This window comes from Manis pentadactyla, chromosome 14, assembly GCF_030020395.1.
Source record: "Manis pentadactyla isolate mManPen7 chromosome 14, mManPen7.hap1, whole genome shotgun sequence".
Taxonomy (NCBI): Eukaryota; Metazoa; Chordata; class Mammalia; order Pholidota; family Manidae; genus Manis; species Manis pentadactyla.
In genome coordinates, this window is record NC_080032.1 from 619,845 (window position 1) to 637,961 (window position 18,117).

At 50.7% G+C, this 18,117-nt stretch overlaps 1 protein-coding gene across 4 annotated transcripts in view; it reads left to right on the forward strand.

The window, feature by feature from the left end:
* Positions 1-216: 216 nt before the first annotated feature.
* SYNDIG1 (synapse differentiation inducing 1) overlaps positions 217-18,117 on the forward strand; it is a 115,401-nt gene continuing 97,500 nt past the window's right edge. For 2 of the 4 annotated variants that reach the window (XM_036908685.2, XM_036908684.2), the window contains exon 1: positions 230-972. In XM_036908685.2, the coding sequence (XP_036764580.2) occupies positions 376-972 (597 nt within the window). In that variant the 5' untranslated portion in view covers positions 230-375. Of the gene's footprint in view, positions 973-18,117 lie in introns of all 4 variants that reach the window. The other 2 variants (XM_036908687.2, XM_057491590.1) reach the window with 2 other exon arrangements.

The following is an 18,117-nucleotide window of genomic DNA, read 5'->3' on the forward strand; positions in this document are numbered from 1 at the left end:
GAGGAGGGCCCTGGTGCATCGCCAGGGCAGAGCCCGGGTGAACAAGGCTGGCACAGGTGGCAGCTCTGCACCTGGAAGAGAAAATGACTTACAGGTTTTTACCTAAATCATCTTTTACTCCCTTTCTGGTACATCCTTCTTTCGCAGCTCTTTATTAAATCCAAACGGAAACACCACCTCCTTGTTCTCCCAGTGTTGAAAGGCCCCCCTCTCCTCAGTGTCCTAAGATTATGCCCACCCCACAACCCGCCCCGGCCGCTGCCCAGCGCCAGCCAAGCGAGCACCACAGACGGTTTGGGGCTGCGCAGGGGGTCTCGGGGTCTGGGCCGCACGTAGGGTCTCGCCTGTATCGTCGGCTGGGCAGGATTCCAGCAGATGCCAGACCTGAAAAGTGGGTCCTTAGGAACCTCCAAACCCAACCTTCGCCTGGGGAGGCCTTTAGGACCGAGGGGAGCCGTCTCCTCCGGAGCCGGGCGGCAAATCCCTGTCCTCCCGTCCCCCGCGGCCGCCCTCCCCCAGCTCCGCGCCCCCGCGTCCCGACGCCCGCCCCGCCACCCGCCGGACTCTGTCGCCCGCCGCCCGGGCGCCCTGGGGCAAAGTTGGCGGCCGCCTTCGCGAGGAGCCGCTCGCTCCCCCGCCGCCGCCTCGCTGCCACCCCCCCTCGGAGCCCGTGGCCGCCGCCTCCGGCACGCGTGTCGCCGGGCTCCGCGAGCCGAGCTGCGCGTCCCGGGCGCCCCTCGCCAGCGCGCCCGCCGGGCCTGCCGCGCGCCTCCTTCCCGGGGCCCGAGGCCGGGCTCCGCCCCGTCGCCGCGCCCGAGAGCGGCCCCAGCCGGGCGCTCCGGTCTGCGCGGGGCAGCGGCGCGCGGGCTGCGAGCGCGGGGCGGGGGGGTCGCAGAGGCGGCGCCGCACCGCCCCGTTCCGGGGACTCGCGGGCGGCCGGCCCCGCGCACCAGCGGGTCACCTTGTCGGGAGGTAAGTCCCGGCCGCCCCGGCAGCGCGGGCGGGCGGCGGGCCCCGCGCGGACGGGGTCCTGGCTGCGCCCGGAGCGCGCGGGCCGGGAGCGGCGAGCGCCCGCGGGGAGTGCGGGGAGGCGCGGTCCCCGGGAACGGGGAGAGGCGGGAGAGGAGCCGGGGCCAGGCCGGGGCTGCTGCCTGGGGCCTCGCCCCCGCGGCTCCCCCGCGGCGCGGTGGGGCTGCTGTGCGAAGTCGGCGGGAGCCGCTGAGACCGACATCCGGAGCGCGGCGCAGGCTCTGCGGGTTCCGGGGACCCCGGGGCGACCCAGGAGACCGGCTGGGGCTGCTGAGCGGGGCAGCGTGGAGCTGGGGGCCGGGGGCCGTCCGGACCGGGAAGGAAAGCGGGCTCGATGCGCCAGGGGGAGGGGAAAACAGGCGCGGTGCGAGCGCGCCTGTATGGGGACTCCCGGCCAGCGGCCGGCACGGAGGCGCGGACTCCCGGAGCCCCTGGCGTCCTCGAGCTGCCCGGTCCCTTGGCAGCCGCGACAGCCCGCAGCCCTGGGAGGCGCCAGCCCCGGCGCGGAGAGGGGAGCGGGCGGCCCGCTTGGGGGCCCAAGTTCCGGTCTCGGTTTCCTAGGTACGGTCTCTGCCTCTTCGTGCGCCCCCTCCATGCTGCGGAGAGAGAAACAGATCACAGGTGGAGTTGGGCACTTTTCTAGGGGAGGATCTTTGGTCGCCCTGTGTTCTCTGCAAGACCCCAGCAGAGCAGGCGCCTGCACACTCGCCGTGGGGAGGCTGCCAATGGGGTCTCTCGGCTTTCGTGAAGGTCTAGAGGCCTTCATTTCCTTGGGGCCCCTTGCACACAGAGGCTTGGGTGCCTGGTACCCAGACTTCAGTTGTGTGCAGCCCTTCTGCGGCGTGAGAAGTGCTGGCGCCGCCAGGCTACTGGCCCAGAGTCCCTGTCTGCGCCTTCCCCGGCACGTCCCGGTGTCCGGTGCAGCAGACACTGGCAGAGGCTTTGGCTGATTTGGGGGCTAGCAGGTGGTCGGTTTCCTAATGAGAGTCAGGATCGGACAGGGGCGTGTGCCCGTGTCTGTGTGTCTGTCCATCCCCCTTCCGGCGTGTCTGGTCAGAGCCCAAAGGGACAGGCGTGCTGCGCAGACCTGCAGCCTGTGGGCTGTGCAGCCTGGTCACAGACCCCAGAGTGAGCCAACTTTTCGCGCTGGGGTGCAATTGCCGGGCAGCCGGAGTCGTGCGGTGAGGCTGTCCAAGAGGGGTCTGGCTCCCAAAACCCTTACAGGTGAGAAGGAGTACAGAGGTGGGAGGGGAGCTCTGATGGCCATTCTGGCTGGAACAGGAGGTCGCGGGAGCCGAGTGGCAGAAGACTGCATGCTGTGTGCTGAGGTCTTTCTGGGGATCTGACCACAGGTGCTGGGGGGCCCGGGAGATGGTGAGGAAAGCCCTCCCCCTCTTCCCCCCCTTCCAGTCCCCTGGCCACCGGCAAGGAGCGAGTGCCGGTTTGCAGCGGCTCCGGAGCCCTCTCCCACCCTGCCCCCACCTACTGCATGAAAATGGAATCGTCATCTTCGAGGCCCTTAAATGAAAGGGGAAAACCTGCTCAAAGTTTTTTATGATACAACATTTTGATGATACACAAAGGTAGAGGGGCTGATACACTGAACTCGCAGATGCACTCACCAGCCCTTGCCCTGCCCTCAGAGTTCTGGAGGCCATGTTTGATGAGGGGTTTACAGCCCACTGAAGCTCCCTTTCCCCCAGCTGATCCCCATGTATCTCCAGCAGGTGAATTTTCATTTCATTTCCACCTGCCCATCACCAGAAACGACTGTTGTCAATGATTCCATTTGGAGAGAGGTGCTGTTAGGATAAAAATGAAGGCAGCATCCTCCACCCCGTTTCCATTCTGGGGTAGAAAAAGAAACCGTGTTCCTAGAGGCATGAAGGGGGGATTGAAGGAGCAAAGAGGAAGTCAGATCCTAAGAAAAAAGACACTCAGAACAACTAGATTTGACTTATACCAGTGGATATGCAGGAGCTAAACAGGATTCCAGCTGAACCATGACAGGCAAAATAACTTCTTTTTGGTAAAACTTTAAAAGTCAATTCATAAATCACGAGCAATTAATTTCTTCCACATTTAGCATGACATAAATTAAAAGTGCCATACTGACTTGACTCATCTTTCTTATTAACTCTAACTCAAATTTTCTAGGGAGTAATTACTGTTATTAGAATAAAAGACATTTCCTTATGTAAGTTTTCTATCTGAGACACTAGTTGGTGCTATGCTGAGGTTCACCAAGAGTCCTGAATATTTCATCTCTTGATTAGAAAACGTTTGGCGGCAACTCGGTCACATCTGATTCACCGTCCAGAGACCCCCAGCCTTGATTCCAAGCGTGGTGTCTGTTGCTGGGGAGGAGCAGGGTGGGGAAGGCCTCCAGGGACGGGCCGGGTGATCCCACACACGCCCACATGGCGCCCTCCCACTCCGCACACACACCTCTGCACCTTCCTTTATGTAAAAGGTGTCCCTAAAAATTGTCAGTGACGTTCTCACAGGAGTCAAGTCAGACTTTTGAACACCTTCATAAGGTGCGCTGTTTAAAGGCATCCTTAGCTGACCTTTTGTACTGTGAGCATCCATCCTGTAAGAGAGCAGTTGTCTACAGCGTCCTCCCCCAACACAAAATCTGCCTTTCCATGACACCAGCAGGGCCCCGAGCCTCTCACTTCATCCTGTGCAGAGGCCCTGCGCACAGCAGCCTCATGGCCAGCACAGACTGGTGGCAGTGCTGTCACTGGAGTTTGAAGAGGCTTCCTCTCTTTGAAGGAGTGGCTAAAGGCGCCCAGGAGATGGCTGTGATGCTTTGGGGGAAGGCCCCTGAGGCGTTTTGCAGAAACACTGATGTGAGGTGATGCAGAAGCCACAGCTTCTGCCTCACTGCATGGGAGACATCATGCCAGCAGGTCAAAGGACAACACAGCAAAGGTGTTCAAACACTAAATATTCAAAACGTTAGAGAGAGGCTGACCAGGGTCCTGCCCACTCACCAGAACCGGGATAGTGAAGACAGCCACGGGTGGTTTTAATGAATGTGGTTTTTCTCTGTGCGAGATCGAAGACATTTCGAATTGTTCCTGCGAGTCCTAAGTGGGTGCTTTAGGGTGGAGCTGCCGTGGCCCTTTCAGGCGCCAGGTTGCAGTTCCAGGGCCTTCACTGCAGTCCTGTTTTCCAGGAGGTTCTTCAGGAAGACTCAGCCACTTTCCCGGGTCTGTGGCTGCCCTACCCCAGTATTTTCTGGAGGGCCTGTGAGCAGACTTAGGTTTTAAACTCTGGGCTCTGCTGCTTGCTTGTTGAATGATATTAGGTTTCTTAACTTTTGTGACATTCTGCTGCTTTTCATCCATGTTCTTTCCAGGATTTTGCAAACAAAATGTTTATGGTTGTTGTCACAGTTGTTTAAGCAGGAAAGTCTCTGGACTGAGAACACTTTACTCTCTTAACTGAAGGTCTCTCTGGGTGAAGTCTGCGCCCCTGTAGCTCTCTGAGAACACAGAACGAGCCCAGGCCCTTCCTTGCAACCGCGTCCTGCAGCTTCCTGTTGGCAGGAGTCAATAAGGACAGTGGGTGTCGTCCGTGTGGTGCGCACCCTCACGTGGGGATGCGCCGACATTCATCTTGGTGGGTTTGGGGCATTGTATTGGAAAGGCTTATGAGCAATAACTTATGGAATATATCTTCTACACAACTAAACTTAGACTCACATGATGTCAAAACTTACATGATGCATGTTCTCTGGTCTAAAACATCTTAAAGCAGATTTACCAAAAAGCCACAAAGCATCATTTTATCATATGTGAGGATTTAAGTTGCAAACTCTGTTTAGATCAAAATTCCAAATCCTCTTAAGCCATTTTATGATAAATAACCTGTTAAATTACATAAAATAAAATATTACAGAACTAATGCAATAAATAAGCATTGGCACGAAGAATAACACAACCAGGAACAATATACCTTGTGCAGAAAATAATAAAAATTGTAATGCTCCTCCTGAAAGCACACTTCTTCTCAATGGGGGTACAGTGCTGCATATTTACATCAATGAAAATAATTTATCTAGGAGTTCAGTTAGCCTTGCTCCAGAGAGATGGGGGTTTTGCTCTCAGGGTTCAAATCAACACTCAGTGTGAAGCATTTTGAGTTTTCGGTTCCCAATGGATTCTTGTGTTGATCACAGTCATTTTTAAACTGAGGTCCTGATAGTGCTGGGATGTCACAGCTGTAATGTTTAGGGGACGTGACTGAGGGAGGGTGCACGTGGGTATTTACTGATGGCCAGTGGCCAGGGCCCACTTAATTCAAGTTCATAGTTATAAAATTATTACTTCTTAGACATCTGACCTCAAGTGTAGCTGCTTTCAAACATGCTTCCCAGCTGCTCTTTCTTAATGTTTTTCTCCTTTGGGAGACATAAGTGCCCAAAACAAAACCAAAATGCAAACACACATGTCAGACAATTAAAGGTTTGATTCCATTGGCTCAACTTTAAAGACACTTCTGAAAGAAAAGTATCTTACCTCAAATATATCTGGGGCTTCACCCTACTTGGGAAAGCAAAGAAAAACGTTTCATAAACTTACCTTTCTGCTGTGTGTACAATATGCAGCTTTTAACTTACTCTTATGCTCTTGGTCCTCAGCCCTCGGTCACTCAGAGAGCACAGGCTGTCAGCTGCAGGTGTTCGAAATAAGAAGGTTTGTTTCTGAGGATCCTAACGCGATTAAGTCCTGGGACAGGGCTGGGAAAGCCAGCGTCTCTGCTGAGGGGTGGGCTCAGGCTCTATTTAGCACTAGAGGGGACTCCAGCCCTGGGCCCCGCAGCTTTAAGCTTCTCTGCTTCTGTAGAATGGGATCTGGGCTTCTGCTCCTCACAGGCCACCCCAATCTCAGGGCTGATGCCCCTGGGCTCGTGCCATCAGCCCACAAGGGAACGCATGCGACGTCTCCAGGAACATCGTCCTCAGGCCTGGACGCTTCTCTTTGTGGTGAGGGCCCAGGGGCCGCTGTGCACGTGCAGGGACCTGTGCCTGCCAGGGACCGGGAGCAGCTGCATCGAGGTGAAATGGGCTACTTGAGGACAGGTGAAGTGTGGGAAAAGAGGGCGTGCTCTGAGACGACCATGGGTTTCAGTACAGTGCTCTAGGCAGTGGGGGGCCCTTAGCACAGTGAGTCCTGATAGGGTGCAGGTGCCCCACTCCCTCCGGGCAGCAGCGTGGCTGGTCACCAGGGAAGGGCTGTGGGGGCCGTGGGCTCTGCAGGCATTAGACTCCAGTGCTAACTGAGCTGTTGGGGAGGCAGGCAGGGATGATGGCGAGCAGAGCCCTGCCTGACGGTGGGGCCATGAATGGCCTCATTTCTGCTGATGTCCCAGGTGTCAGAGTCCGGCCTGTCCAGACCTACAACACCCAATGTGGTCTTCCTGTTACCAAGCCAGACAAATTGCCCAGTCTAATGTCCATGATTGAGGGATTCAGGTCTCTCTCTGTTCATGAGAACTCTGAGGGGCTTCATCCAAAGAGGGGTCTCTGTGGGGTGACATTCCAGCCTCCCAACATGGGGGTTTGGCTCTTGGGGTTGGCCAAGGATGCCACTCCACGTGGCAGGGGCTGCCGTGGCCACTCCCACCTGGCGCCTCCCAGCAGGGCTGCTGACTGCATTGAGAGGGGCAGCCCTGCCCTCGTGGCTTTGGGGGAAATGGAGGCAAGTCGGTGACTTGGGAGAAGCAGGGTGAGCTCAGGTCTGAAGGGCCGGCTCACAGCTTTCACAGCCTGTCTGGATTATTCAGGACACCCAGGAGCATCACTGCTTGCACCTAATTGTACCACTGGGCTCTCTCCCATGCACGAAGGTGGGGAAGAGCCAGGAAAGGGGGGACGAAGACTGGAAGTGCGTGCGTCGTTCCCTTTGATTCCCTCAGCAAGCTCTTGAGAGGCCCCCATTTTACACACAATGGGGCTACCCCACCTGCTTGGTGACCTTAGGTGCCAGAGGAAGGGCTGTGGTGCCTGAACCCAAGTCTTTAAAGTGTGTTTGTGTTTGTCTCTGACGTCCATGTTTTCCTGCCCACCATGTTCGGTTTCTTGGCCTCGTTGGGACCCGGCATGATGCTGCAGATGGCACACATCCTGTAGAATAGTCGGACAAACAGATGCAGACAATCCCATTTTGCAATAAAGCCCGAGGAAGACAAGATGTAATTAGGTCATTTCTCCATCTTTCTGGTGGTTTCCTTGGAGGAGAACCCGTGGCAAATCAGCAAATGGCCCACGGGTGCGGGTGTACCCGGGAGGCCAGGCTGCAGGCCAGGCCAGGGCACTGTGCACTGGGAAAGTCCAGGAGAACAGAAATGTCCTGCAGGCCACACAGCGGAGGGGAAACTCCTTTCCTCGGAGAGCCACCAGCCCCAGACGTCTGAAGGGAGCCTCAGAGTAAGCTGACTAGGGCAGCAGGCCAGCCACTGGACCTCGTGGGCACTGCGCTCCCTTCCTGCTCCCCACAGAGGGTGTTCCCAGGGGACAGCAATGCCCTTTCCCTAGACTCTGCCCCAAATGCTGGTGTTCCTGTAGTTTGTACTCAGGACTTCAGATGTTCCAGAACTGTATCTTGGTGAGTCAAACTTGGCCCTGTGCTCACCTCCCTCCTTGAGGCTGAGTCGGTGACTTTCCCAGGGAGTAGAACAAACACGGACTCCGCTGTTTGCTGGTGGTGCCCAGCAAAGGGACCTTCCCCTCCAGACTCCGGCCCGGCCCTGGGGGATGTCCTGGAGCTCTGCCCTGACTGCGCTTCTCTGTCCTCTGAGTACTTCTCCGCCCTGACCCTTCTTGGCATCCGCCGACCAGGCCTTCTCTGCCAGAATGGGGTGAACCTCTGCCGGAGCCCTTGCCAACCCAACTGCCCCGTGGTCTCACTTCTGGTTTGGGACTTATGGGCAGCTGACTCCCACATTCTCTCCCTGTCCCCCAGCCCTCTGAGGCTTGGTCTTGTCCATCCACATGCCCCCTTAGCATCTCCATTGGGTTTTCCCTGGGGCATCAGCTCAGAAAATGCATCCTCTGCCTACCTCCCCAGACCCTCTTGCACCCCTGCCTGGGCCCTTCCTCTAGTGATGACAGACCAGTAAGCCGTGCGTCTCTTAAGCTCTTTCCTCTTCACCATCACCAGATTTCTTTCCATCTAAATGTCTCTCACCTCTTGCATCTCTTCTATCAGCCCCATGTAGACACTCATCTCTTGCCAGTTTCTGGATGTCTCCTTACCTGCTTCCATGTGCTTCTTGCCTGTGGCCTCCAGGACTCTTGGAAAAGTGAGCTTTCTAAACTGCAGACCTACCTCAGTGGCCCTCCCCTCAAAGCCCTCCACTGGCTTCTCACCTTCAGTGATGGAGGGCAGGCTCCCTGGCTGCCTGGGGCAGTCCTGTCCCCCCTCCACCTTCATCCTCACCTCTCCAGGTTCCCAGGACACCAGACCACCTCTGCCCACAGCGCCCTCACACACATGCACACGCCACGCACTCTCATGCCGCTCCCTGTGTTCAGTTGTCTGATTCTTGCTGATTTCCTCCAAGGCTCAGCCTGGCCACCGTCTCTTCCTGGAGTCCATCCTGAGAAGCTCAGTGTCCTCCTCTGTGTTCCTGGTACTTGAACCCACCTGCTGTCCTGGTGCAACACTAACAGAACAACCAAAGTATGAGATCTCTGGAATCACTTTGGCAAGAAATTGACAGGATCATACAAAGTAAACTATATAATTGTACTCGTGGAGAAAGAGAACACTTGAATAAATGGAGAAGAATAGCATGCTTCTGGATAGGAACACTCAATGGTAATAAGATATTATTTTCACCAAGTGATTTATAAGTTTAATGCTATTTCAGTGAGAATCCTGATGTGATACTGCCTTTTGAATTTGACAGGATTATTCAAAAATTCATGAAAGAATAATCAGGCTATGATGCTGATTTTTTAAATAAGGAAGAATAAAAAAGGACTTGCTCTATTAGGTAATAAAAGTGAGCATTAAAACTATGTTAATTCACCTCACACCCAATAGGATGGCCACTATCAAACAAAACAAAACAGTAAACAACATTTAGAATTGGAATGTGTAAAATGCTGCATCTGTTTTGGAAAACAGTATGGAGTTTCCTCAGAAAAGCTACGTGTAGAATTGTTCTATGATCCAGCAGTCCTGTTTCTGAGTATATGTCCAGAAGAAGAAAGCAGAATCTAGAAGATATTTGCACATGCATATTGATAGTGGCATCATTCATAAAAGCCAAGAGGTGGAAGCAGTCCAAATGCCCACTGATGGATGAATGAAACAAAATGCGGTATATACATACAACAGAATATTATTTGGCCTTAAAAAGGAAGTAAATTCTGACAGATGCTACAACATGGATGAGCTAGTCACAAAAAGACAATTACTATTTGATTCTACTTACATGAGTTGCCTAGGATACTCAAATTCATAGAGATAAAAAAATAGAATGGTGGTTAAGTCCTGGGAAGAGAGGGGAAAAGGAGAATTGCTTAATGGGTACAGAATTTCAGATTTGCAAAATGAAAAGTTCTGTACCTCCCAACAAACAAAAATCAAGGAACAGATGACATCACTGCTGAATTCTACAAAACATTTAAAGAATTAATCCCTCCCAAATTCTACCAAGAAGAGCGGGAATACTTCCAAACTCATTTGGAAGGCCAGCATTACCCTGATACCAAAATCAGACAAGGATGCCACAAAGAAAGAAAATTACAGACGAATATCCCTGATGAACATAGAGGGAAAAATCCTCAACAAAATATTAGCAAACCATATAAATTCAACAATACATTAAAGGAATCATACACCATGATCCAGTGGGATTAATTCCAGGTATGCAAGGATGGTTCAACATCTACAAATCAATGTGGTACACACATTAACAAAATGAAGGATAATAATCATATGATCATCTCAAGAGATGCAGGAAAAACATCTGACAAAATTTAGCATCCACTTATAACTTTCAACAAAGTGGTCATAGGGGGTACATGCCTCAACATAATAAATGTTACCTATGGGCCCATATGTGATGGGCCCATAGGTAACATCATACTCAATGGTAAGAAGCTGCAAGCTTTTCCTCAAAGATTAGGAATAAGAACAAAGGATGTCCTAGTCAAGAAAAGGACATGAAAGGCATCCAGATCAGAAAGGAATAAATAAAACTATTGCTATTTGCAGATGACATGACACTATATATATAAAACCCTAAAGATTCCACTACAAAACTGTTTGAACTAATAAACAAATTCAGTAAGTTTCAGGATACAAAAATCAATATACAAAAATCTGCTACTTTTCTATATGCTAATAGTGAGCTATCAGAAAGAGATATTATGGAAACAATCCCATTTATAGTTGCATCAAAAAGAATAAAATACTTAAAGATAAATTTAACCAAGTTGGTGAAAGACTTGTACATTGAAAACTATGATAGTGATGAAAGAAACTGAAGAAGACACAAATACATGATTGAAATAATTAATATTATTAAATTTCCATACTATGGAAAACTGCCTACAGATTCAGTACAATCCCTATCAAAATTCCAGTGTCATAGAGCCAAAGCGGTCTTGGCAAAGAACAAAGCCAGAGGCATCATGTGTCCTGATCTCAAACTATGCTACAAAGCTATAGTAATCAGAACAGCATGGTGTGGGCATAAGCATGGACGTAGGGATCAGTGGAACAAAATAGAGAATCCAGAAATCAACCCATGCATATATGTTCAGTTTGTAGCAAAGGACCCAAGAATATATAATGAGGAAAGGAAAGTCTCTTTAATAAAAGGAGCTGGGATGACTGGACAGCCATATGCAAAAGAATGAAATAGGACTATTCTCTATGCCATACACAAAAATGATCTCAGAATAAATCAAAAAGATTTGAACATATGACCTGAAATCATAAAATTCTTAGAAGAAAACATGAGCAGTGACCACCTGGACTTTGGTCTTCACAATGGTATTTTGGATTTGACACCAAAACAAAGGAACAAAAGCAAAAATGAGTAAATGGGATGACATTAGACTGAAGAGCTTCTGCTTAGAACAGGGCACCATAGGCAAGATGAAAGGGAACCTACCAGATGAAGAGTATTTTCAGATCACATATCCGAAAAGAGATTAATATCCAAAAGATATATTCACACAACTCAGTAACAAGAAAACAAACAATATGATTAAAAATGGACAGAGGATCTGATAGACACTTCTCCGAAGAAGACATGCAGATGGCCAGCAGGCACATGAGAAGGTGCTCCACATTGCTCATCGTTAAGAACATTCAAATCGAAACCTCAGTGAGATGCCACTTCGCATCTGTTAGGATGGCTATTATCAAAAAGACAAGAAATAGCAAGTGTTCGCGAAGATGTGGAGGAAAGGGAACCCTTCTGTACTCTAGGTTGGAATGTTAGTTGCTGCAGACACTATGGAAAATGGTATGGGGATTCCTCAAAAAATTAAAAACAGAAATACCATATGACCCAGCAATTCCATTTCTGGGTATTTGTCTAAAGAAAACAAAGGCAGTTATTCAAAAAGACATATGCACCCCATGTTTACTGCAGGATTATTCACAACGGAAGCAACCTAAGTGTCCATCAGTGGATGAATGGATAAAGAAGATGTGGTATGTATGTAATCGAATATTATTCAGCCATAAAAAAGAAAAATTCCTAACATTTGCAACAACATGGATGGACGTAAAGGGTATTATGCTAACGGAAATAAGGCAGAAAAAGCCAAATAGCATATGATCTCTTATATGTGGAATTCTGAAAAATAAAACAAAGCAAACACCGAGCACACAGATACGGAGAACAGGTTTGTGACTGCCAGAGGCAGGGAGTCAGGGTAGGTGAGGTGGGTGAAGGAAGTCAAAAGGCACAAACTTGCAGTTATAAAATGAAGTGGTCGTCGGGTGTGATGCCCAGCGTGGTGATCATAGTTGACGATACTCTACTGTATATTTGAAAGTAGCTAAGAGAGTGATCTTAAAAGTTGTCAAATAAGAGAAGATAGCATAGCCACACATGTGAGAGATGTTAACTGGACTGTGGTGATAATTCACAATATATACACATACTGAGTCATTATGTTGTACACCTGAAACTAAAATAATGTTATACATCAGTTACACCTCAATCAAAAAATCACAGCTGTGTGACAGGTTGCCTGGCTGCCTCTCACGTTCATGGGCATCTGATCTCTGGGCACCTGGATGGGTACCAGCTGATCTGTGGGTCTGCCATTCCCAGGGCCCAGGGGACAAGGATGAAGCCACTCAACACAGGTGCTCTCTCATTGTAAAGTGCAAAAGATGCCCACCTACCTTCTTCATGGAGTGACTCTGAAAATGCCAGGAGAGGATGGAGTAGACAGTGAGGTGGGTAGGAGAAAGTGGGGAGGATCGGTGCTTAAAAAAGAAAGAGGTTCAGGAGATTGTTTCACAACAAAGTGAATATACTTAACACTCCTGAACTGTACACGTGAAAATGTTGAAGACAGTAAATGTTATGTGTTTTACCACAATAAAAAAACTATGTTAATTGAAGTGCTAGGATTCTAATTATAGTAAATAATTGACAGACTGTTCTGGTTACCTGTTGCTGCAAGATAAACAGCCCCAAACTTGTGCTCACAGGTCTGTGGGTCAGAAATACAGTCAGGGCACAGGGAGACGGCTTGTCTCTGTTCTGTGATGTCTGGAAGACTCACAGGGCTGGGGTGGTGTCACTGAGGGCTTCACTCCGGATGGAGGCCTGGGTGGGGCTCCTCTGAAGGCTGGGCCCAGCCGGGACCGTCACCTGGAGTGCCCACACCTGCCCCCTCCCTGGGGCTTCCTCACCGCATGGCAGCCTCAGGTTGGCCAGACTTCACGCTCCCTGGCTGGTGCTCTAAGAGTGAGCCTGAATAGGGCAGGGGTGCAGCTTTTTCAGTCCCACCCATGTTGTTGGTTTTAGGTGACCCCAAACTCAAGGAGAGGAGACTTGGACCCAGCTTCCGGTCAAGAAACTGTGACCACATTCAGTCTGCCTGGTAGGTCAGATGGCGAGCTCAGACCAGATCCCAGACCAAGAGCTGCCCACGTGGGGAAGGCAGCCGGGTCAGGGCGAGGAGCTGGAGCAGCCCACGGCTAGCACTTTGGTGTGAGTCAGGTTATCTGCACACATCACAGAACTTTCTGAATGAACACAAAAAGAAGCAATAATATGTGAATATAAAAAGCACAAATAAATTCATCCTGCAGTTGAATATCTCACCAGTATTTCCAAATAAGAATTTTGATGAAGATTAAATATATGTTACACACTCTGCAATGTGAACACTGTAGCAAAGTTAAAAAGCACAGAATAACCTGGAAATAAACACAATAACTGCAATAAGTGTTTAATCCTTACAGAGCAAGCAATAAAAAAACAACCCCATTGAAAACTGAGCACATGGCCATGGAGAAAAAGTTGCGAAGAAATGGAAATGACTAATATATAAATATATGCAAAAAAAATTATCTTCGGTTGTAATCAAGAGAATACAAAATTCAGTTAGGAAGGACACATCTTCCAAAACAATTTGATAGATTTTCAAAGATGGTGCTGCTCAGATCAGACATGAGCTCTCTGCTTCTCTGGGGAGGGTCGGCCCTTGTCTGCAAAACTGTTGTGAAATGTTCACTGAGGTCCCCATACGTGAGCCCCTAAGAAGCAATTCTAAGATACCTGTAAAGTATGTGCATCTGAACTTGAAAAATAAATATCAGAATAAAATCTAATTGCCTGTCATGGGGTTAAATATGATATAAAATAATGAAGTTCTGAAAATAATTAGACAGACTGAACACCTGGTGTGCTGACCAGGGTTGTGCCTGTATGTATTTATGATGAATGTTCATCATAAACTAAAGAGGATAGAAATCTAGAGAAAAATATGTTAAAAATTTGTGTGAACATATTATTCTGTGTGGGCTGGGGGGGAGTGTAGTTTATATATTCATTCAAAAAATTCTGGAAGGCTGTTCCCCTAATGCTAATGGCACATAACTCTGAGGAGTAGATCAGAAATAGGAAAAGCGTCACTGTTTTTATTCTATATACATCGGTATGGTTTGAATTCATAAAAATAAACATGTTGCTATTGCAATTTTTAAAAATTTAACAAAAATCTGTCCTGTGGAAATAATCAGAGGTCTGGATAATGTTCATACCTGCTTTGGGTAGAGGAGGGAACTTCGCCGAAGCTGAGTAAAGGGAACTTGTGCAAACTGCGCGATGCTCCCTCGGGTCGCAGCATGACGGAGCAGGGTTCCAAAGTGCAGGTGCTTGCACGCAGAGGGGGAAACATGCACACTCATGTGGGCAGCAGCTGGAGGAGACGGCCCGACTTATATGCGAATTTTATTTCCTTCTTGAGGTACTTTTCTAATTTTCTCATTGATAGATTGTTACTCTTTGGTTAGAAAGAAAAACTGAAAAGTTGGCAAAGATGTTGTTTTGGTCTCTCTTCTGTGTCCCCTGTCCTGTGCCCAGAGCAGGGCATGCGCTGGTCGGTGCCCGGTCAGCATTCCGCCGCTTCCCTGAAGTCCCCTGCCCCTCCCAAAGGGGCTTTCCGTGGGACCAGTACTCCCCTTTGGGACCCTCCCGTCCTCTCCTCTGAGCACGGGTGCGAGCTCCTCCCCATGGCAGGCAGTCTTGGCCCTGAGCCCCACACAGTGGACACACTTCAGAAGAAGTAATTCATTCAGCATGGCTGGAGTTCCTCCGATTTGCTCCGTCTCCTGTTGGATGTCAGAGATAAGAGCTGAAAGGCTGGGGACCTTCAGCAAGCCCTTGAGGGCCATGTCTGGTGGGCCAGGGCCTCCCTGGGCTCTATGTGGGTGCAGGACTGATGACAGAGGTGGGCAAGGGGAGGAGGCCTCAACCAGAGTGAGGGTGCAGATGCTCTGGCAAGACTCAGCCGAGACCCAAACTGTGGAAGGATTAGACCAGAGAAGCAGCACAGAGGTCTTTCAGGCAGAGGGTGCAGGACAAGGATCAGAGGTCAGAGAGGCCTGGGGGTACCAGGATGTGGCATTGTGCTGTGGCTTCAGAAACCATGTGCACTAATGGCGTCTTCTCTGACCTACGGGTCAGCTGAGGAAGTGTGGGTACAGTCAGACTGATCTGCAGACAGTTGAGGCTCTGCCTCCCTGCACAGACTGCCCCGAGCTCACTGCATGAAATGCTTACGGGTTCGGAGGGTCAGGAATCTGGGTGGGGCTGGCTGGGGGTTAAGGCTCTGGTCTGTCACTGGGGTGCTGGCCAGGCAGCTCTGCAAAGCCTCCAGAGCTCTCTATGTGGCCCTGCGCTGGGCTTCCTCACGGCATGGTGGCCCCCAGCTACTAGACTTCCCAGATGGCTGCTCGGACCCCACTACAAGTCCCCTAGCAGAAAGCACACGTCTGTGGACTTTTCTGACACAGCCCAAGGGGTCACGTAGTGGTGCACCTGCCCCATTCCATCAGTTACGTGGGGGCCCAAAGCCCACCAAGATTCCGGAGCGGGACAGAGACCCACCTGCAAAGAGAGGAGGGCCTAGGCCACCATCTGGAATAGTTGTGAGATAGGAAACACTGTGTCCACCTTTGAAAAATATGATCTGACACAGATACTGAAAAACAAAATACTCAAATTATGTGCTGTGTGCATGGCAGGTCTTTGGATCACAAATAAATGAGAAGTGGTTCCCTTTCTCATCAAAAATTATCTAGATTCATCTTTTCAGTATAGGGATTCTTCCTTACTTCCTTATTTTCCAATATCAATGTAAGTTCTTAGTGTGTCAGATTATTACTCAAAAGTATATTCTGGAGTGTGATGCTCTTCTGGGTCCACAGTCAGAAACTGGGACATAGATTAATAGCACCGATTCTGCACATCACACGGGTGCATCAGGCATCACATGAGTGGGTCCTCCGTCCTAGGAATTCCGTTCAGTGCGTCATTCTCCCGTGCTTCCACTGAGGAGCCAGAGAGAAACCACTGTAAGTTCCATGCCCTTGCATGACAGTGACTCGAGGTTCACACAGAAAGCAGGGCCCAGCTGATCCGGGACTATCGGTTTTCCTTTTTTACTTCTTTGTTTCTCTTTTTCCTTGTTAATGTGCAAAACAGAAAAGCCTGTTGAGCAACTGTTTGAGTACAGAGGTCAGAAACTGTCAGCTTTAGAAAGAAAACAGCCGTTACCATACGGGCCCGCTGCGTTTACTCGGGAACGCCACAGGCAGACCTGGAGAACAAAGGAGAGGAACATTACTTTTCAGAGAAAAAGGAAGGCGTTGGGAGGGGCTGCTCTGAACAGAAGTCCTTTGAGGGGAAGCGAGAGTTCAGGGAGATGGCGGCTTCTCACTGTCTGAGTTTTGGCTTCTCGCGGGCTGGGCTGTTGCTGGGCAAGTAGATCTTCCTTCCTTCCTCCTGCTGGGGCGGGAAAATAAGGCTTCTCTTTGTTGGAAAGTCAAGGTGGGCTTCCTCCTGCTGGGTCTGCCATTGGCAATAAGTTGTAAGGGGGGAGAGCATCCCTTCTGGCCTCCCGACTCCATCTGAAATGAGGTTTCCTTTCTTCAGTTTCACAAAATGAAAACGGCAACAAATGACAGAAATCCGGGCCACCGAGCTTGGGGCTTATTCTCCAAGGTGACACAAGCCTGGGGCTGGGAGGCACTGACTGGCAGCCCGGCAGAGGCAGGAATGCATCTCTAACATCTTCCTGGCTCCCAGGTGGCTGCCACAGCCCCGGACATCATGCCAGAGGTCAAGGCAAGAAGCAGGAGAGTTGGGCAGAGCCCCCCAGCAGGCATTTGTCCATGGCATTCTTTGGCCAGCACTGTGTCCATGGCTACTCTCGGTTATGAGAAAGCCCAGGGTGAGGGTGAGGATTTAACTTTTCCAGCCGCCAGGTGGAAGCAGACAAAGGTGATATCCCGTCGTGGCTCCTCCACTGAGCCAGTGAGAGCCGTGCCCAGGCACCTTACGGGTAGATGTGAGATGGGGGGTGGACCGCATGCCTGTGAACACAGAAGATCAGAGGTCTGCGGAGTGCCTGGACCAAGGCCTGCAGGGCGCTGGCCCAGAGAGCTCACGGTCTCCCGGCGGCTGGGGAAGTGCACTGGGTTGGGGCGGAGGTGCTGCACGTCCCCCACGCCAAGGCTCCTGCCTCGCTTTGAGTGGCCGAGTGGTTCCCGAGCTTGTCTGCTGAGTAGGTTCACCTGGGGATATGCAACAGTCGGTTCACATGCAAATTCCATAAAGAATATGACTCAGGTAGGTCAGGAATCTTAAAGGAGAAGCCAAAGGTTTTCTTACTGGAACATCTGTTGAACTCCATTGCACACACACACCACCTGGGGATTCTCCTGCAGATCCAGGCGCAGCAGGTCCGGGCTGGAACCTGAGAGCAGAGCAGGCTGCCGGCCCCCCAGCCACACGGAGCAGCCAGGTGGCAGGGCTGAGGCGGTAGGAGAGGGTCGGGGGAGCAGTGGGGGAGGGGCGCAGAGGGGACCGCATCCGTCGTGGGGCCTGAGCCCAGGGTGGGCAGCAGCTGTGCAGTAGGAGGCCTGAGCGGTGCAGGCTTGCGGATGACTTTTACACAGCGTTTTACTTGCCTTCAGTGAGTTTATGAAGTCCGGATTTGGGGTCCAGAAATATAACGTGCTTAGGTTTGCTTATGTGACAGAGGGTGAAAGCAGACTCTCAGCATCCCTTTCAGATGCCCAGAGGCAAAAGAGCTGCTGTGTGGAAAGCGCGGGCTCATTGCATCAGCGGGGAGAGGCCAGGCTCAGAAGGGGCCAGTCCCTGGCTGTCCTGTGCTATGGTACCTGGTTTCTCCACCACTAAACCGCTACCTGAGAGTGTGAGGCAATGTTTTGCAAAGGATCTAACACACTTCCTGGCACACAGTGGGGTAAACGAGTACACGAAGACACATGTACATATACAATACGTGTATAAATGTACCTGCATGCACACACACTCATGTGTGCTGGTGAGTGTGTG